This window comes from Cyanistes caeruleus, chromosome 20 (assembly GCF_971803275.1).
Source record: "Cyanistes caeruleus chromosome 20, bCyaCae1.hap1.1, whole genome shotgun sequence".
NCBI lineage: Eukaryota > Metazoa > Chordata > Aves > Passeriformes > Paridae > Cyanistes > Cyanistes caeruleus.
In genome coordinates, this window is record NC_141720.1 from 619,458 (window position 1) to 636,395 (window position 16,938).

Sequence of the window (16,938 nt, forward strand, 5' to 3'; positions counted from 1 at the left end):
CTCGTGCTCTGTGGCTCATGCCAGGTTTGGCTTTTCCTGCCTGACCTTTTCCTCTCACACAGGCACCCACAAACCCTGCTGCTGTTTTTCTGCTTGTGCCCTGCTGCCTGCATGGCTTTCCCTGCTTTCCCTGCCTGACTCCAGACCTGGGTGCAAGGACACCAGACCGGGCAGCAGCTCTGGGTTAACGGGGGCCAAACTGGAAGTGCTGGGGTGCACAGGGTGCTACAGAAACAGCTCTTGGCCAGGGCTTGGTGTTGTCTGAGCAGCTCTTGAGGTTCTTCCTCAAGACACATTTTCTGCCTCTGTTTTCCATGTGATTTATGAGCTCTTGCAATAAAAACCCCAGCACCAGGAGCCCCCCCAGGGCTCGGCAGGGGACCCCAGCCTGTGTCTCCTGGGGCTGGCAGGAACCTTGTGTCTCCTGGGCTGTCCTGCTGCTCACACGTTCCCTGTGTCGGGGGCCAGGGCTGCAGCCAGGGGACTCCACCAGCCACGGACAGCACATGCTGCACACAGCCCATGCACAATTCTGCCGCTTGGTGTCACCTGCCGTGAAAGAGTTCCAGCTAAAACAGTCCCAGAGGAACAAACCTGGGGTGCCCCAGGGCAGACAGAGCTATGGTGTGGTTCAGAAATCCCGTGCGAGTCCTGCCTTGGACCTTTAATTACCTGGGAACATGCAAGAAATTAAAGCCTTCAAGGAATGGATAAGAGCTGGTGCTGAGTCCTAATGCACCTTCCCCTCTTTCTCCATTTCTCCCCAAGGACTCAACCGTGGATGGTGGGAAGGGTGAGGGGAGGGTCCATCCCTCCCTGCAGCGGTGCCAGCAGCTCTGTGCTCAGCCCAGCACCCTTGGGTCCCAGCTTTCCCACAGTGCTGGGTGCCCAAACCCACGGCTCCCTGTCCTTGTTTTTAATGGTGCTTTGGGTCATTTATGGCATGAATGCTGCATCCTCAGTCCAGATGGATGCAGGCAGCGGGCAGTGCAGCTCCTGGGGAGGAAGAGCATTTTGGGACAGGATTCCCTCAAAATCCAGGTCTCCATATAGGCTTTGGATGAGCTGGGGCTGCAGCTCCAGATGGCAGCGGGTTTGTGCCCTTGCCCTGGGGCTGGGCTGGGCTGGAGGATTCCTCTGAATTATTTCCAGATGGGGATTAATGCAGTAAAGCGAGTTTGCTGCAGGATAGATAAACAAACCAAAGCTTCTCGGGATGCTATTATTAAACCTTCTGCCTGCTGCTTCTGTCCCAGATTTGGGAACATCCTGGCCTTGCTCTCAGGTGCAGCTGTGCCCTGCCTTGCTGCCCATCCAGCCCCTGGGCCGGGGGGCAGAGGGACAGGGATTCCTCTGGGACCGTGGCCACTGGGGTCCTGATGGATTTGAGTGGGGACAGTGTCCCTACCCTGGGCTCCCAGTCTGGCTGGAAATGGGGTGAGGTGCTGCCAGCTGTGTCCCCTGACACCCCTGGTCCCCCTGAGCTCTGCCAGGGCAGTGGCACTGGGAGGTGACACCTCTCCTCAGCAGCCTTCAGCGGCTTTGAAGTGGGTGTAAACAGGGTGGAGGCAGACTTTGAGCCCCATGGAACTGGCACTGCCGTGATGAGGGGAGGGCAAACCAGTTTGGGGTGGCTGCAGCCCAGCCAGCTCAGCTTTGCTGTGCTTCTCATGGGGGGCTCCTGCACCACCCTCCGTGTGCACACGGACGTGTTCCCCTTCTGGGAAGGAGAAAGGTGACCCATGGGATCCAGTCCAGCTCTCCTCATCCTGGAATGGCTGGTGCTCTCCTGCCATGGACAAGGGCTGGGCTCAGCAGGGTGGGCCGTGGCTCCCAGCACAGCTCCCCACTGAGGACCCCTGGGCAGGGTGGGACAGTGAGATGGGGTAAGACCTGTAAATGATATGATCTGGCCCAGTTGTGTTTTTCCCCAGTAACCCAGCCACTTATGGGGGCCCTGGGCCCACACACCCTTCTGTGTGGCTTTTGAAGCAGCATGTCCACGGGGGATGCCCCTGGCGAGGACGGAGGCTCAGAGGTGGATCTGGATTTGCTGATTTCCAGCTCTCCAGCCCGCAGCACACACAAGCAGTTAATCCCAGGCCATGCAGGGTTGGCCGCTTACCTGGCTGGAGCGGTGCCTGGGGGAGGGAGGGACGCGGGCACGGTTCCACACCTTGCAGGCAAGCATCACTGCAAAAATATTTGCTGAAAAAAGTGCAGCTCCACCCCGAGGAAAACCGGGTCCGGGAGCAGAGCCCCAGTGAGGTTCGCAGGCGGGAGAGAAGGGGAATGAACACGAGCGACTGCGGGGAGCCGAGAGCTGCCCAGCGCCTCCGACCAGCACCGGGCTCAGCCCGGGGCAGCGGGCAGGGCCGGCGGGCTGGGCAAGGTGTGGGGCTCTGGAGAAGCTGTCCGTGAGCCAGCTCAGCAGGGCAGGGAGCTCTCTGTGCCTCGGGGACAGCCATGGGCTGCTGGAGGCTCCCCGGCCCCTCGCTGGCCTTGCTGCTGCTGCTGCTGCTGTGCCCCCCGGCCTCGCCAGCCTGCCCGGCCGCCTGCCACTGCTCCCCGGGAGGGGTGGACTGCAGAGAGCGGGGCCTCCTCGAGGTGCCCTGGAGCCTCTCCACCAACACCAGCGCCCTGTGGCTCGGCTACAACTTCATCACGGTGCTGGGGCCGCGCTCCTTCCCCCGGCTGCCGGGGCTGCGGCTGCTGAGCCTGGCGCACAACCGCCTGGAGCTGCTGCACAGCCACGCTCTGCTGGGGCTCGGGGAGCTGCGGGAGCTGGACCTCAGCCACAACCGCCTCACCCTGCTCACCCCCGACACCTTCCTGCCCCTCACCAGCCTGGCCACGCTCAACCTGGGCAGCAACAGGCTGGGGGAGCTGGAGCCGGGGGTGCCGGGCGCCTTGCCCCAGCTCCAGGCGCTTCTCCTGCAGGACAACCCCTGGGTGTGCAGCTGCGGCATCCTGCCCCTCTGGCGCTGGCTGAGCCACAACAGGGAAAAAGTGCGAGGTGAGTGCCCAGAGGGCTGTGTCCTCCAGCCCCCACCTGCTCCGTGCTGGCTGCTCACCCTGCCAGGGCTGGGGCAGGACCCAGAGCCCGGCTGCCCGAGGGCTCGGCTGCTCAGCACCCTTGGGCTCAGCTTCTCCAGAACCCGGCCTTAGTCGTGCCAGCTCCTGCGTCTGCTCGGGTGGATGCAGCCCTGGGTCTCAGCTGTGCCCACGCTTTGATTCTGGTCAGCAGCAGGGATGGCCTGGAGAGGAGCTGGGCAATGTCCCAGTGCCAGGCACCCAGAGCTGTCCCCAGCAGTGGCACCGGTCCTGCCACATGGCACCTGAGGGAGCAAGTGGAGCCTGTGTGTCAGGGTGCACATCACTGCTGGCCCATCCAGGGTGCAGCGCTTTCAGTCCCTTCCCCAAAGCCTTCCTGAACCTGGTTTTCATCCTGCATTTCTTCCCCCATGACCCTCAGTGAAAGACAGCTCTGCCAGCACAGTCTCTCCCACCACTGCTGCCCTCTCCTGCTTCCTTCCAGCTTGCATGTGTGACTGCACTTGTGCTGGCTGGGACCTCCTGTGGTGTCTCCAGGCTGGCTGCTCACTGCTCCCCACATCTGTGTTCTGGGAGCCAGTCCCTCCCCCTTGCTGCCCCACCTGACATCCTGCCCCAAACCCATCTTCCTGTGCCCCCTCCAGCACTGTGCCCACCTCCCATCCCATCCCATCCCATCCCATCCCATCCCATCCCATCCCATCCCATCCCATCCCATCCCATCCCATCCCATCCCACACAGGTGAGTCCTGAACCTCACCATTCCCCCTTTGTAGCTGGGCATGGGTGATGTTGGTGACCCTGGCCCCTGTCCTCCTGCCCTGGTGCCCTCCATCCCGTGCATCCTGCCACCCCCCTGTCCTTGGCCCCTGCCTTGCCCAGTGTTCCCTCCAGCACCACTTTTCTCTTCCAGAGAAGAGTTTGCTTCTCTGCAGAGTTCCGGAGCAGCTGAACAAGTACCCGATCATGGCCTTTGGGGAGGAGTCCTTCAGGCAGTGCCAGGAGAGCTCGCTGTCCCCCCAGCACTACATCGCCTTCTTCATCATTGGGCCCTTCTCCTTCATCGCCAGCATCTTCTTCTGCACCGTGCTGGGCTCGCTCGTGGTGTTCTACCACAGCCTGCGCCGGGAATCCCACTGCTGGAGGAGACCCCACGTCTGCAGGGTGCACTGAGGGGCTCAGCCAGGCTCAGCCTGGCCTCCACCCACGCTCCTCTCCAGTGGCCTGCACCCACCTGCTGCAAACTCACCCCTGTGGAGCAGCGAGAGGAAGTTCTGTTCCTGGAATTGCTTTAGGTTTTCTCAGAGTCCCCCAAGATGGTGCCAGGGGGGAGCAGTCTCCAGCTCAGCTCCCTGAAGGGCACAGACTGACCACAAATGCTCTCGGTGTTTTGGGAAGCTCCCCAAAGCCACCCTCACATCTGCATATTCCCTTCCTGGGGGCATTCAGGTGATCCTGCTCCCCTTGTCCTGCCCCCTGTGCTGCCCAGTCCCCTCAGTGTGGGTTTAGGATGCCCCATATGCCTCACTGTGCCTTTAGGTGCAGCCTGGGAGTCCCTTTGTGTGTCCCAGGACACATCACATCCCTCTTGGTGCCTTTCAGGCCACCCCAGGAGTCACCATTTGCCTTTTGGTGCAGCCCAGGAGCCTCTGTGTGCCTTTCAGTTTGCTCCTTGGGCCTTTTGGTGTCCCCTGCACCTCTGACTGCCTCCAGTGACCCCAGCAGCCTCAATGCTTCCTTCTGTGCCCTCAGAACTCCTTGGCTTGGTGTTTCCTGCACCCAAATGCCATGTTTGGTTCTGTGTCCTGGCAGGCACTGCTTTCCTTTCAGTGTACCCCAGAGCCCTCCCTATGCCTCTCATCTCTGGATGCTTTGGAGCATCCCAAAGCCTTCACGGGGCTCTCAGACCATCCCAGACCTTTCAGTCAGGGCAGCTTGCAGAAAGCTCCTTTTGATAGTTTTTTTCCATTGAGTCAGGAATGCTGGTGCTGAGAAGGCTCAGCCAACAAGGTGAGGCTGAAGTTTAGGGTGAGGGCCAGGAAGAGCCTTGAGCTGCCACTGATGTGGTTCCGCCGAGGAGCTGCCAAGGGATGGGTGAGGCTACAGTGGTTTCTCCCTCAGTAGCTTTTCCCTAGGCTACAGCTCACCCCAAGGGTTAGCTCAGTGCTGGGACTGGGGACAAACAGGCCCTTTACAGCAGCCCTGGCTGCTGCCTCACCTCCCATCACCCACAAAACGGGGCTGGGGCTGCCTCTGCACCTCCCTGTCCTGCTCCTTCCCTTTCCTGTGGAAATGCTGCTGGAAATGCTTAGTGAGCATGCTGGGAGATGGCCTGGAAGGATCTGGAGCTGTGCTGCAGGCAAAGCCACAAGCTGGGGTGACAAAAACATCATTCAAGGAAAAACAACAGCCCTTTTTGCCCTGATCTCTTACCTGCTGCAAGGTGATCAGAGCCACAATGAGATGCTGTGACCACCAGGCTTGTTCACTCCATTTCCTGCCCGTGCAAGAACTGGGACCTGCCAGGGACGTGGCAGGAGTCAGAGCATCAGTAAATCACACAGAAATAAACCAAGTGTCACCTCAGTGGTGGCTTGCTCCCATTTTTATTTTCAAGGGAGAAACCAGCCCCGTGTGCTGCTCCAGGGCCAGATTCCTTCCTCCTCCTCTCCCGTGGGGCAGGGGCTGTTTTTACCCCACCTGGAGGTGGGACAGGGCCAGCTGCCCTGGTGCTGCTGTTTGCAAGGCCTGTGTCCCCCCTGGCTGTGCAGGCTCTCTGTCACCTGAGTATCCCAGCATGGGGATGCCCTTTCCCTCCCAGTCCCCTCTCCAGCCCCTGGCCTTCCTCCCTGCTGGTTTCTTCATCCCCTCCTGTCCCTCCACTGTTTGCAGACCCTGCCACAGGCTTGGGTGAGGCTCTGATTCACTGCAGGGTTCCCTGCCAGCCTTGCCAGAAGTCAGAGACAGAAAGAGGCAAAAGAGGCACACAGCTCTGGAATAAACCACTTCATGATCCAGTCTAGACTTTACTGAGCTCTTGCAAAAACTTGGTATTAATGTAACATTGACGTATAAAGTAGAATGGGTCCGATTTGTCAGCTGGAGCTAATGGACTGATGGAGCCACAGCAGTCAGTGGGACGATGCTCAGCTGCCATGTGAAAATCCTGCCCTCGGGGGCAGCCTGGGCAGGGGGAGGCAGTTCGTGCCGCTGGGTACCACGGTGCAGGTGGGATTTCCTGCAGATGGGATGCGATGCTGCCCGTCCAGAGCTGCTCACCCCCGCTGCCTCTGCCCACGGGAGCTGCTCAGGGTGGGCGTGCGGGCCCGGGGGAGGGGGAGCGGGGTGCGACGGGCTCAGCCTGGCTCGTTCGGTTCCCTTCTCCCGAACTGGGATCTGCTTTCCACGTCTCCAGGTTGAGGCGGGTGGAGCGCCGTGAGCTGGGGCTTCAGGGCTGCCGTGGGAGCTGCAGGTGAGGGTGGCAGGGGAGCTGCCCTGAGCCAGCCTGGGCACCGCAGCGAGCAGCCCGCAGCATCTCTCCTTGCATTGCTGGTGCTGAGGCAGTGTGGAGCTGGGGTAGAGGTCAGTGCAACCATCCAGAGCCATTTTCCGCGGAGAATCGCTGGCCAGGAGAGCTGCTGTGTGAGTGCTACATGCTGGCCGTGGCCAGGTCCTGGGGATGTGTTCTGTGCAGGAGAGCTGGGAGCCGGGGGGCACCGCAGGGCTCCGCGGTCAGCACAGGGGCGAGGGCTGCGGCCGGGGCCCGAGTCACAGCCACGGCAGGGGAGGGAGGAGGGCCCGTCCCCTGCAGGAGCAGGGCGCACACCCGCAGCCCCTGCTGCGGACGGGAGGGTCGCTCGGCACAGCAGGAACGTGTGCCCCACCTGCCGCACCAGGAGCTGGCTGCTCCAGCTGCTCAGCACCGTGGGCACGGAGCCCTCCAGGCGGTGGGAGACGTGGAGCACACGTCTGGGGGCTGCGTGTGCTCACAGGGCTGCAGTCTGTCAGGAGAAGCACGCGTTTGTGGTCTGGCACCAGCTCTTCCCTGCTACCATGGGAGAGCAGGCACCGTGTGCCTTCTGCAGTCCTTCCCCCTTGCACGGAGCCAGTCGGTGGCAATTCTGATTATCGTGGCACTGTTTGGAAGCAATTATCTCTGTACAGTGAAGTCCAAACCTTGTCCTGGTCCTGCCGTGCTTCCTGGGGCACGAGCATGGCAGCAGGCTTAGGAAGGGAGGGGGATATACAATGGAGTCACTGTGTATGGATGAAGGATGCTTTCCTCCCATCTCACCCAGAAGAACCCATCAGTGTCCCTGGAAAGGCAGTCCTGGCTGTGCCTTCCTACTGTGTTGGGCAAGGACTGATGGCCCTCGGGGAGAAGGTCACACCACAGTGCTGACTGAGGGGTCGGAGAGGTTGAGCTGGCCAGTGATGTCGGTGGGGTGATACTGCTGCAACACACAAATAGACAGACAAGGAGAAAGAAGTGTTAGGCAGTTCTGGCACTCGTCCCCGCTGTGACTCCTATCCCATGTGTCCCTACAGGATATCCCCTGGGAGTGAAGCAACGCCCTGAGAGCTGCTGCTGGCTGAGGTCCCCTTCCCAGCGCCATCCACGCTTGTGCAGAGGTCACTGCTGACGCTCCCCAAGCACCCTGGAGCTGGGCAGAGGGGACACCAGGAGCGTGGTGCAGCTTCTGCAGAGCGTGGCTGCCACGTCACCCGCTGAACCAGGCCCTCTCTGCTCTGGGAGGGCTACAAAACAAAGCCTGTGACTCATCAGCCCAGCCCACGCCTGAACCTGTGTTTGGAGGGTCTGGCTGGGTTTTGGCACTCTCTGGTGCCAGATCAAGCTGTGCTTTGAGGCCAGGGCATTTCACCTCCTTGCTTGAATGACCCTGCCGTGACTCTCCTTCCATGCAGGTGAGATGTGTGGTGTGGCTGACTCGTGATAAAGTGTGGCGTTGATTGCTAATGTGAAAGTACGGCCTGTGTTGGGATTGTGGCCTGGATTGGGGGTTCTGAGCTCCTTCCAGATGCGGGGGCTTGTCACGGGAGGGGCCATGGGAGAGCCCTCCCCTGCTGCAGTCCCATCAGCAAGTAGGGGGCAGAGCAGAAATACCCACCAATGGGCAAGAAAAAAAAAAGTCCTTCCTCCCCAGGCAGGAATTTACAGCTGGGCAGTTATTTCCTCCCTTTCTCCTTCCACACTCCCTTCCTCTCCCAGCTCCACTCTCCTAACTCCAAACCCTGGCCTGGAAGCCCAGTCCAGCCCTGCTGTGAGAGCAGGTGGCCCGGAGCATCCTGCGCCGCTCTGTGCGCTCCTGATGCGGTGCCAGGGCAGGAAAGGGTCCCTGTGGGTCTCGTGTACTGCAGCACAGACCCTCTCCAGCGACATTTTCCCAGCCCCTGCACCACCCTGCTCAGGAGGGCTGATGTTTTGAGGGGCTCCAGGGGGGCTCCTCGGTGACAGATTTCACCTGCCCCGCTTTGGTCAATGGTGGCCGTGGCCTTCGCGGCGCTGCCGGCAGCTCTGGCACTGTGGCTACCCTGTGTGCTGCACACCCTGCCTCCTGCCACCCCCCGAGCCTGGCCTGGGCTCCTGGGGCTGCCCTGCCCAGCCCGGCTTTGTGCCCCCCTCGGCGGAGCCGCTGGGGCAGGGCCGGGAGCCAGCGCGCTCCCGTCTCCCTGGGACCGTGCTGGGGACGCGCTGACGCCCGCGGGGTCACCTCGCCACTTCGGGCACTGCAAGGATTCCAATGGAGCCTCTGGGAATGCCTGGCCACGGCCTTGCCTTGCTAAGGGCCAACAGCTTGGCCATCACCCACTGGCAGAGAGCGGCCAAGGGCATCCCGGTGTCCCCTGCTGCCCTGGGGGGAGCTTTTTGTGGCTATCCATCAGCGCACCAAAAAACACCCCTCTCTCCCAAAATCGGGTGCAGCCACCCCCTCCTGGTGAAAAATTTGGATTCCAGCTAAATGCAGTTATTTCCATGGCAGAGCTGCTGGGAGGTGTGAAAAGCTCGTGGGATGGGGCTTGATTCCCCCAGGGAGGAGAGGTGACTGGGAAAGGGGAGAGGCTGGTGACTCACTGGTGGAGGAGAAGGAGGAACTGGAGATACAAAAATGAACAGGTAGAAGAAAGGTCCTTTGTTAAACACCCTGCCTGATGTGAGGGGGGTGGAAGAAGGAGAGTGTGCCTGTGTGAGTGTGTGTGCCTCGGTGCTCGTGTGGCTGCTGTGGTGGTGTAGCAGGGCAGGCTGGGGCCTTCTGGCCTCTCTGCACAGCTCTGGGGGTGGGAAACACTAAAACAACCAAGCAAAATGGGCAATCTGGCCAGAAAAATTAAAATACAAGAGCATGGCTTTTGATTTGAAAGCATATCTCCTCCAATCACAGAGTTATCACAGGGTAACATTCTCATTTACTTTTTTTTTTTTTTTCTGTGTAAAGTTCATGCATGCAATTTTTAATAATAAAAATTAAAATTAAAATAAAAAATGAAAATAAAATAAAAAAAAAAGCAAGAAAACGGTCATATCAAAACTATGTTAAAGTAGGACTAATGCTAGAAGCACATATCAGTAATTTAGGGCAAATTATGTTACAGGGATGGTGCAATAATCCCCAAACCAAACATTATAAAGCCAAGAAATTAATCAATATTAACCGTAGAAGAGACTCAAACATGTTAAGGTATGGAAGTGAAGTGAAGGCACCAAAAACTTTAAATGACAACCAGGAAGAAAATATAGACAAGAACTTAATGTCTTTAAAAATGACTTCAACCTAACTGGGCTCATATGGTAGTCCCTGGCTGGTGGAAGATTTTCTGGAAGAATTTTGGGTTGTTGTTGTGGGTTGTTTTTTTTTTTTTTTTTTCAATTAAAAATTAGGATTCCAGCTAAATGCGATCTTGCTGTAGAAAATATCAACTTCCCTTTAGGTAAAAAAAAAAAAAGAAAAAAGAAAAAAGAAAAAAAAAAGTTGTCTTTGACCTTACTTTTTGTTCTTTTGGGCCAAAAACTAGGCTCTTTCTCAGCCAAGAAGCATTTGGCTTTGGGACAGCTGATCCTTCACTGAAAAGGTGACCTTTTCCAGGAAGCCCCTCGGTTGTGGCCCAGCCGTGGCACCGTGCCCACGGGGCAGCGCCGGCCGTGGCGGGGCGGCGCCGCGGGGCGCGTGGCACTGTGCCTGGGGCTGGCAGGGTGGCTCTGCGGGGGCTAAGGGGCCTGGGCACCTCCACACGGGTCTGTACGCAATGTGCCGGCTCGGAGGTGTCTGTGTGGTTTATGCGTCTCACATGGCGTCTGTGGGGTTGCAGTATCGTGGGTGGCTGCGATGGATGGCAACGTCAGCTCTGCCAGTGCTACTCGAGTTGCAGGAGCTGCCTATGGGGAACACATGCATCTCCTCCTGGGGCGGTGGGGATGATGTGCCGCGGAGAGGCTGTGCAGCTCGGGTGATGGTGGGCGCTAGGACGTTCAGAGTGGGGTGGAAGCTTCCCAGGGCTGTCTTGGCTCCATGGTGCCAGCCTGTCTCTCTGGCACTCCTGAGGGACCATTCTGCAGGGCTGCAGAGCAGAATCCATTTTTAAAACTCCCGACAACGGAAAGGAAAGAAGCAAGGCCACCAGGTCTGCGTCTTTCGGTCGCTAGCCAGGAGAGCCCGTGGGGCTGGGGTCGGCCTGGCCTTCCAGCCCCACGGGCTCTCCAGCCTTGCCCATCTAAGACCTGGTGTGGGCCTGCAGCTCTGCTGAGCATCATGAAACAGAGCACCTCGCTGCTTTCTCGTCTTTACAAGGACCCCAGGCAACGTGCCCCAGCATGCTATGGACTCATGGGGCCTTCCAGCAGGAGGGCGTTGGGGTCTCTGAGCCGGGGCTGCTGCACGGAAGTGGAGGTCACCAAGCACAGGCTGTGACATGAGCTGGTGGCAGCACCCCACTGCTGCTGGCTGCTCACCCCACAGAGCAACCAGCAGCTCTGCCCAACATCACCACAAAGCTCGCTCCACCACGGACCTCCTGCAATAGCTGCTAGCCTCCAGCTTGGCCACATTGGCTTGGATGCTCACCCCATTGGCCTGTTCTTGACCCAGCTAGCCCAGTTCCCTGGGGAATGTGTCCTGGGACCCTGGCCGTGGCACCCCACAGCAGGCAGAGCACTGTGACAGGATTCTGAGCAGTGGGGAATAATGGACCATCTTCTGGGATCAGTGGGGTCATCTCTCTCCACAATTTGCCCATGGACAATGTGCCAGGAGGAGCGTGACCGGGACCCAGACATGGGGAGCCCTGTGTTGTGCTGGACCCCAGTGTGTGTGGGAAGGGGAGAGAAGAGCTCCATTGCCCATCCATGGGACCTGGGGTGCAGGTGGGCCCTGGACCTGCTCAGCTCAGGGCTTTGGGGTGCTCCTGGCATGGGGCAGAGAGGGCGGTGGGCTGGTTGGTGTAGGATGGATGCCACACCATGGAGCAGGATCAAGAAGGAGCAATATGGGAGGTACCATATTTCTGCCCCATTTTTCCTGGATTCTCCCCCTCTCCTCTGCTTACCGGTGGCACTGCTTCCCCCAGGTGCTCAGGGCACCATCCTGATGCTGCTGTCCCAGGACAGGACCCCTTGGTTTCCTACTTGTGGAGTGGCTCAAACACAACAGAACATGGAGCTGCACTCAGCACATGAAGATCTTTCTGCCAATTTTTCTCCCCTCTGTTTTCTGTGCATTCCACTTGTCCCTCCTCCTCCTCCTCACTCTTGCACCACTCCCTGCACCACCCAGCCCATCTCTGTCTCCTCTGCCCCGCTCATGGCTCAGGCCACGAGGACACAAAGCCCTGTGACCTCCCTGCAGAGCTGCTCAGGGGGTGAGCAGTGGGGAGAGGGGAGCCCAGGCATGGGGCCATTGCTGGGACAAGGTGCCCCCCAGGGAGCACAGGAGCAGCACGGGAGGTGACAGGGATGCCCGTCTTCCCCGTGGGATACAGAGGATGAGTGTGGCTGCTCCCCCCATCACTTCCAGCCTTCGAGGTGACAGTGAGAGGAGCACTTTGTGTGAGATGGTGGCAGTCGAGCCCGGCCGAGGGCTCAGCTGTCCCCAGGGCCGCGTTCCAGGGGTGCTCCAGGAGCTTCTCGGTATGGAGCCTGCGCTGGTGTCAAAGGCAGCCTCCTCCATTCCTCACACACAGCCGTGGCCCCGAGACCCCCTGCCATACCACATGCTGTCCCCGAGGCGCCCAAGCCTGCGGCTGGGGACGGGCCACCCAGCCACGGGGGCCACATCTCCCCCCGCTGCCACCGTCCCCCCGTCCCCGCTGCGCCTCGGGCAGCCTGGTGGGGACCTGGCGTGAGGAACCCCAGGCACAAACCCGCCGGTCGCCCCGGGGAGGGGATTTTGGCCAGCCCATCGCGCCAGGAGGTCGGGCAGCAGAACGCAGCGGGCGCTGCCACACGAGACAACAGAGTAGCCACAGTGCAGAGTGTCATACAACAGACGGCGACATGCAGAGGGACACGGCTCAGTCCGACAGACCAACAGCCCAACCTGACGCTGAAGTGTCTGAAGCTCCAGCACGAGCAGACACGTTTGCACATTTTGGAAACAGCTGGATTTAGAGGCAGCAATTTGGAAATTTTCTCTGGTTATGTGAGAGCAGCGGAAAACACGAGTTTGAACCAAGGCTGGGTCTTTAACAACCTCCTCTTTGGAGCCTTTTCATCTCTTTTCTAGAGCTGCATTACTGCTGACGATAACCAGAGACAGCTGCCACTCCTGTGCGAGGACTATTCCGAATGCTAATTGTCACAAACAAAAATCACATGTAGAGAGTGTGACACGCATGGCTCTTGGTGAGGTGACACGGTGCCCAAATTAAATCGGGGTGATTGTTTTTAGGCATACAATGACAAACAGGTACAGGAACACTTAGGAACAGAAAAATAAAAATAAAAAAAGAAAAAGGAAAAAATGTCATCAGTTTCAAGAGGTCAGCACCGGTAAGGTGAGCGAAGCACAGAGAGGAACATCAGAAATCATCCAGGCAAAAAGAAAACAAAAAACAAAACAAAAACTCGGTTGCATCTCCCAACTCATCACAGGACTCCAAGCCACCTCCTGCCTGCCCTCCAGGATCCCAGCATCCTTTCAGGTACACGGGATGACTGACTCACTGACTGACTGACTGACTGGTGACGAACATGAGCTATGCATGTACACTGGCAGCTTCGGGATGGGTGTGTGGCAGTCGATGGGATGGCAGAAGAGAGAAAGAGAGAGAAAGAGAGAGGGCAGAATTGTTCTTCTTCCTCTTACCGTATCCTTGGAGGACCTACGTCTCTTGAAGCTGGAGGCCAGGGTGGAGGTGATGGACCTAAAAGTGGCTTTCTTTTTAGGGTCAGGTTCTGCTCTACCACTTTTTCTATCCTAAAATGAATATGTATAAGTAATTAGATCTCTAGTGTGTTGTTGGAAACTCTAAATCTATTTGAATACTGCCCCATGTCATGGCCTTCATTTGGGTGAGAAAGCTACTGGAGCTGTTCTGCCACTCCCAGTCCTCCAAGGGCCTCCGTGACCCACAGCTACGGCACAGCCACCACACTGCTACGGCTACGGGGACCAGCCTCGCCTCTGGAGCGCTGGGAACCCCTCTGGGAAGTAGCCCTGCTCTCCTGGTGTCTGCAGCCAGGCCGGCACAGCTGACCTCGCTTCCTGGGGATGCTCTGCCTGGCGCCCTGCCCCTCGCTTCCACCGCTAGCCTGGCTGGACGCAGACGTGAGATGCTGCACCTACCACTAAAAAAAAAAGTGCTCAGGGCCTTTTCTGAGGCTGAATCCTAGCGCCACAAGAGAGAGAGAGGACTGCATTGAAAGAGAAGTCATTGTATGAATATTCTGTAAAAAAAAAATGTGTTCAAAAATTCAAATGATGCAGTTGTGCAAAGCCGAACGTGGTTGTTGGTGGTGGTTTGGTTTGTTTTCCAAAGTAAAACAGGCTAAAAAACAAAAAGGAAACTGGAAGAAAAAGAAAATTGAAATTAAAAATACAAAGGAAAAGAAAGGGAGGAAGCAAAGCGTTAGTGCCATGATGTCGTCGGGTCGGGATGAACTCAAAGAGAAACAGAACTGAAAGATGTAGGCGTTGGAGTTAGCGAGTCGGACCTGGTTGGCGCAGGCTGGGAGCACCAGCCGCCATGGTGCGGGGGCCGCGGGCCGGGGGGCCCGGCCGCGCTCGGCGCCGGGCGCTGGCAACGAGTCCTCCCCAATTGCTTTGGTGCCAATGAGTGTGACCTTTCCGACGGGGGACGGAGTGACCAGGTCTGGCTCTGCTACCGCACGGGGGTAACCAAAATGTATCCCGCTGGTGCGTAGAGCATGCTCGGGGATACATTTGCTCCTCCTTCTCAGTTCTCTCTTTTGCGGACATGCACAAACGGAAAGGAAAGCAAGATGAATGGAATGAAATGTCTTTTTCTTCCATGGCATCTCAGGAAATAGCCATGGCAAAACTGTGATCCCAAAAACCATTATTTTTGTTTGTTCGTTTTAACAAATAAATCTTTCCACTTGCCTACCTTCTAGCAATGTACCAGATACTAGTGCTCTGACGTTTCCTCCTGTGGAAAAGTCTTACAATGTCAAACGGCTCTTTACCATGAGGCTGTTTACCCCCACAGGGCAGCATGCTTTGCTCACAGTCCCACAGACTCTGCCCAAGGACCCAGTGCAGTATTTTCTAGAAGGTTGGCAAGTGAAAAATGGCAGTGCGACTAGTGTGCTCTGTCCCAGCAGCCTTAACCCCCTCGGTGCTGCTGTTTTTTGGAAGCAAAGGAAAAAAAAGGAAAAAAAAGGAGAAAAAAAATTGAGAAATGGCTTTTCCGAGACTCTTTCCGGTGAACTGAACCCAGCGAGCTCTCAGGATACAGCAGCCCGGCCTCGTGCTCCCCTCGCTGCTCTCGGGCCACCCGGGCAGCCCCCCCGCAGCCCCGGCCAGCGCTGCTCCCTGGGGCCCCGGCCGGGCTCCCTGAGGTCCCCGAGCCTCCTCCTCTCTCTTTGCTCCACTGGCTCTGCTCCCAGCAGCAGTGTCCTTTAGTCACCTAAAGGAGCTCTTGCTCTTTGAACGCCGCTGTGCTTCCCCGAGGGAAAAACCAGACAGAGCCTCCAGCTGCCCTACACTGGGGTCAGGGGCACCGTGGGGCTCGGCCCCAAAAGCAGCAGGGAAGGAAAGTGTGAGGCTGGTGGCCCACAGATGTGCCCATGGCTCAATGTCACTGCCAAGCACCTCTGACCCTCCTGCGCTTCCCTGCCCGAGCGGCACAGAGATGTTCCAGGAGCAGGAGAAGCCTGGGAGAGCAACACCCCACGAGAGGAGCCCAAGGGAGCCACGGCACTGACAGGGACTGGCACTGCTGGCTCCTGCGTGGGGGGAATGTCCTTGTCTCCAAAGGACAAGAGCACGCACCACCTCATTTTGGAGTCGGTCCTGGCAAGGGCTACCGTGCTGCTGTGGAGCAGGCAGGGGAGGGGAGGAAATGGAAGCTATCCCTGGAGCATTCCTCCACCTGAGCACCGGGCAGGGATGGGCAGTGGCAGCAGGCTGACTCTCCCATCTGCTGGTGAGCACGGCCAGAGCCGGGCAGCAGGGCAGAACCTGCCAAGGAGCTGTGCTGGCACTGCCTGCCCAGCCAGGGCAAGGTGTGGCTCTGGCACGTGGCCCCCACTAGAGCAAAGCCCCCATCCCGAGCTCCACTGGGGCTGTTCTGGGCCAGGCCTCTGCCCTGCTGGAGCTTTGCTGGGAGCGTCGGGCAGGGGCAGCTCCCGGGGAAAAGGCGGGGACACCACCCTACAGCTTAACACCAGTAATGCCCAGCTGGAGCTACTGGGGGTGGGGGACAGAGGGCCCCATGCTAATCCACAGCTCTGCATTCACTGATTTGGTGAAGGAATGGAAAACGCACCTGGTGGAGATTTGCTCTAAAAACGGTTTGTCCTACCTGCAGGTTTTTCCTCCACACATTAACGGCCGCGAACGCCAGCTGCATCTGCTTCCTCCGCGCGTCCTTATGCCTTTTGTAAGCTATCTCTATGAATATTAAAAATATCCCGGCAACAATACCTCCAGCCACCAGCATAAACACACCTGAAATAAGCAGGAAAGTTACAGGGGGCAGTGGAAATTGCAACATGACCCCTCATTTCCTCTGCATCATGCTCAGCGACGGGAGCATCTGCCAACCCGGGGACCCCCCACCATCTCCCCGCAGTCCTGGAGGACTGGGAGGGGAACACAGCCTGGGCACCTGAGGGATGTCAGTGCCAGCTCTGGGGGCACTGAGCTGCAGCCATGCTGGTGACAGACACGGCCAGCCCCAGGGCAGAGCCCCCATCCCCAGGACTGTGGGGCTGTTTGCACCAGAACCCAACCCTGGTGCTCCAGTTTGGCTCGCCAGGAAGCACAGCCATGCACAGAGCTCTGTGCTGTCCCTGGATGCTGCAACCCTTGGGGATGACATTTCTGAAATGGTGTCTGAGGAGATGGAGCAAAATGCCCCTTTCTCCATTGCCTGTAACCCAGACAGCAGTGCCAGCCTCATCCCTCACCACTGCATTGTCTGGCTGTAGGACCAGCAGCACCACCTCAGTGCAAAGTCTTGGGCTTCTCACAGTCTTTGCAAGAGGAAAACCCCTCTGTGTCAATTATCCTTGTCCTGGCCCTTCCCAGGGCTCCTCAGGACTGGGGAGTGCCCCTCCTGCAGCAGGGCTCTCCCTCGAGGTGCTGCTGTCCTCTCTGCACTGGTGCCAGCTCTGATTGCACTGCCAGCCGCAGTCTGGCCAGAGGAGGGGAGCCTTGCTCACAGCACAGTAGCCCCACTGGCAAGAAG

The 16,938-nt window shown here is 58.2% G+C and overlaps 2 protein-coding genes across 22 annotated transcripts in view; one reads left to right on the forward strand and one right to left on the reverse strand.

Moving 5' to 3' along the window:
• The first annotated feature begins 2,205 nt into the window (after positions 1 to 2,205).
• Positions 2,206 to 6,072, forward strand: LRRC26 (leucine rich repeat containing 26). Its single transcript, XM_023937925.2, has 2 exons — positions 2,206 to 3,016; positions 3,968 to 6,072. The coding sequence occupies exons 1-2, from the start codon at positions 2,467 to 2,469 to the stop codon at positions 4,225 to 4,227; spliced, it is 810 nt and encodes a 269-aa protein (XP_023793693.2). The 5' UTR covers positions 2,206 to 2,466; the 3' UTR covers positions 4,228 to 6,072.
• The window catches only part of GRIN1 (glutamate ionotropic receptor NMDA type subunit 1), a 38,219-nt gene continuing 27,341 nt past the window's right edge, over positions 6,061 to 16,938 (reverse strand). For 2 of the 21 annotated variants that reach the window (XM_086858839.1, XM_086858842.1), the window contains 3 exons: positions 16,051 to 16,196; positions 14,219 to 14,470; positions 6,061 to 7,508 (listed from right to left, as the gene is read on the reverse strand). In XM_086858839.1, the coding sequence (XP_086714965.1) occupies positions 7,440 to 7,508; positions 14,219 to 14,470; positions 16,051 to 16,196 (467 nt within the window). In that variant the 3' untranslated portion in view covers positions 6,061 to 7,439. Of the gene's footprint in view, positions 7,509 to 9,457; positions 10,630 to 13,370; positions 13,482 to 14,218; positions 14,471 to 14,631; positions 14,674 to 16,050; positions 16,197 to 16,938 lie in introns of those variants that run through there. The other 19 variants (XM_086858848.1, XM_086858845.1, XM_086858841.1 and 16 more) reach the window with 16 other exon arrangements.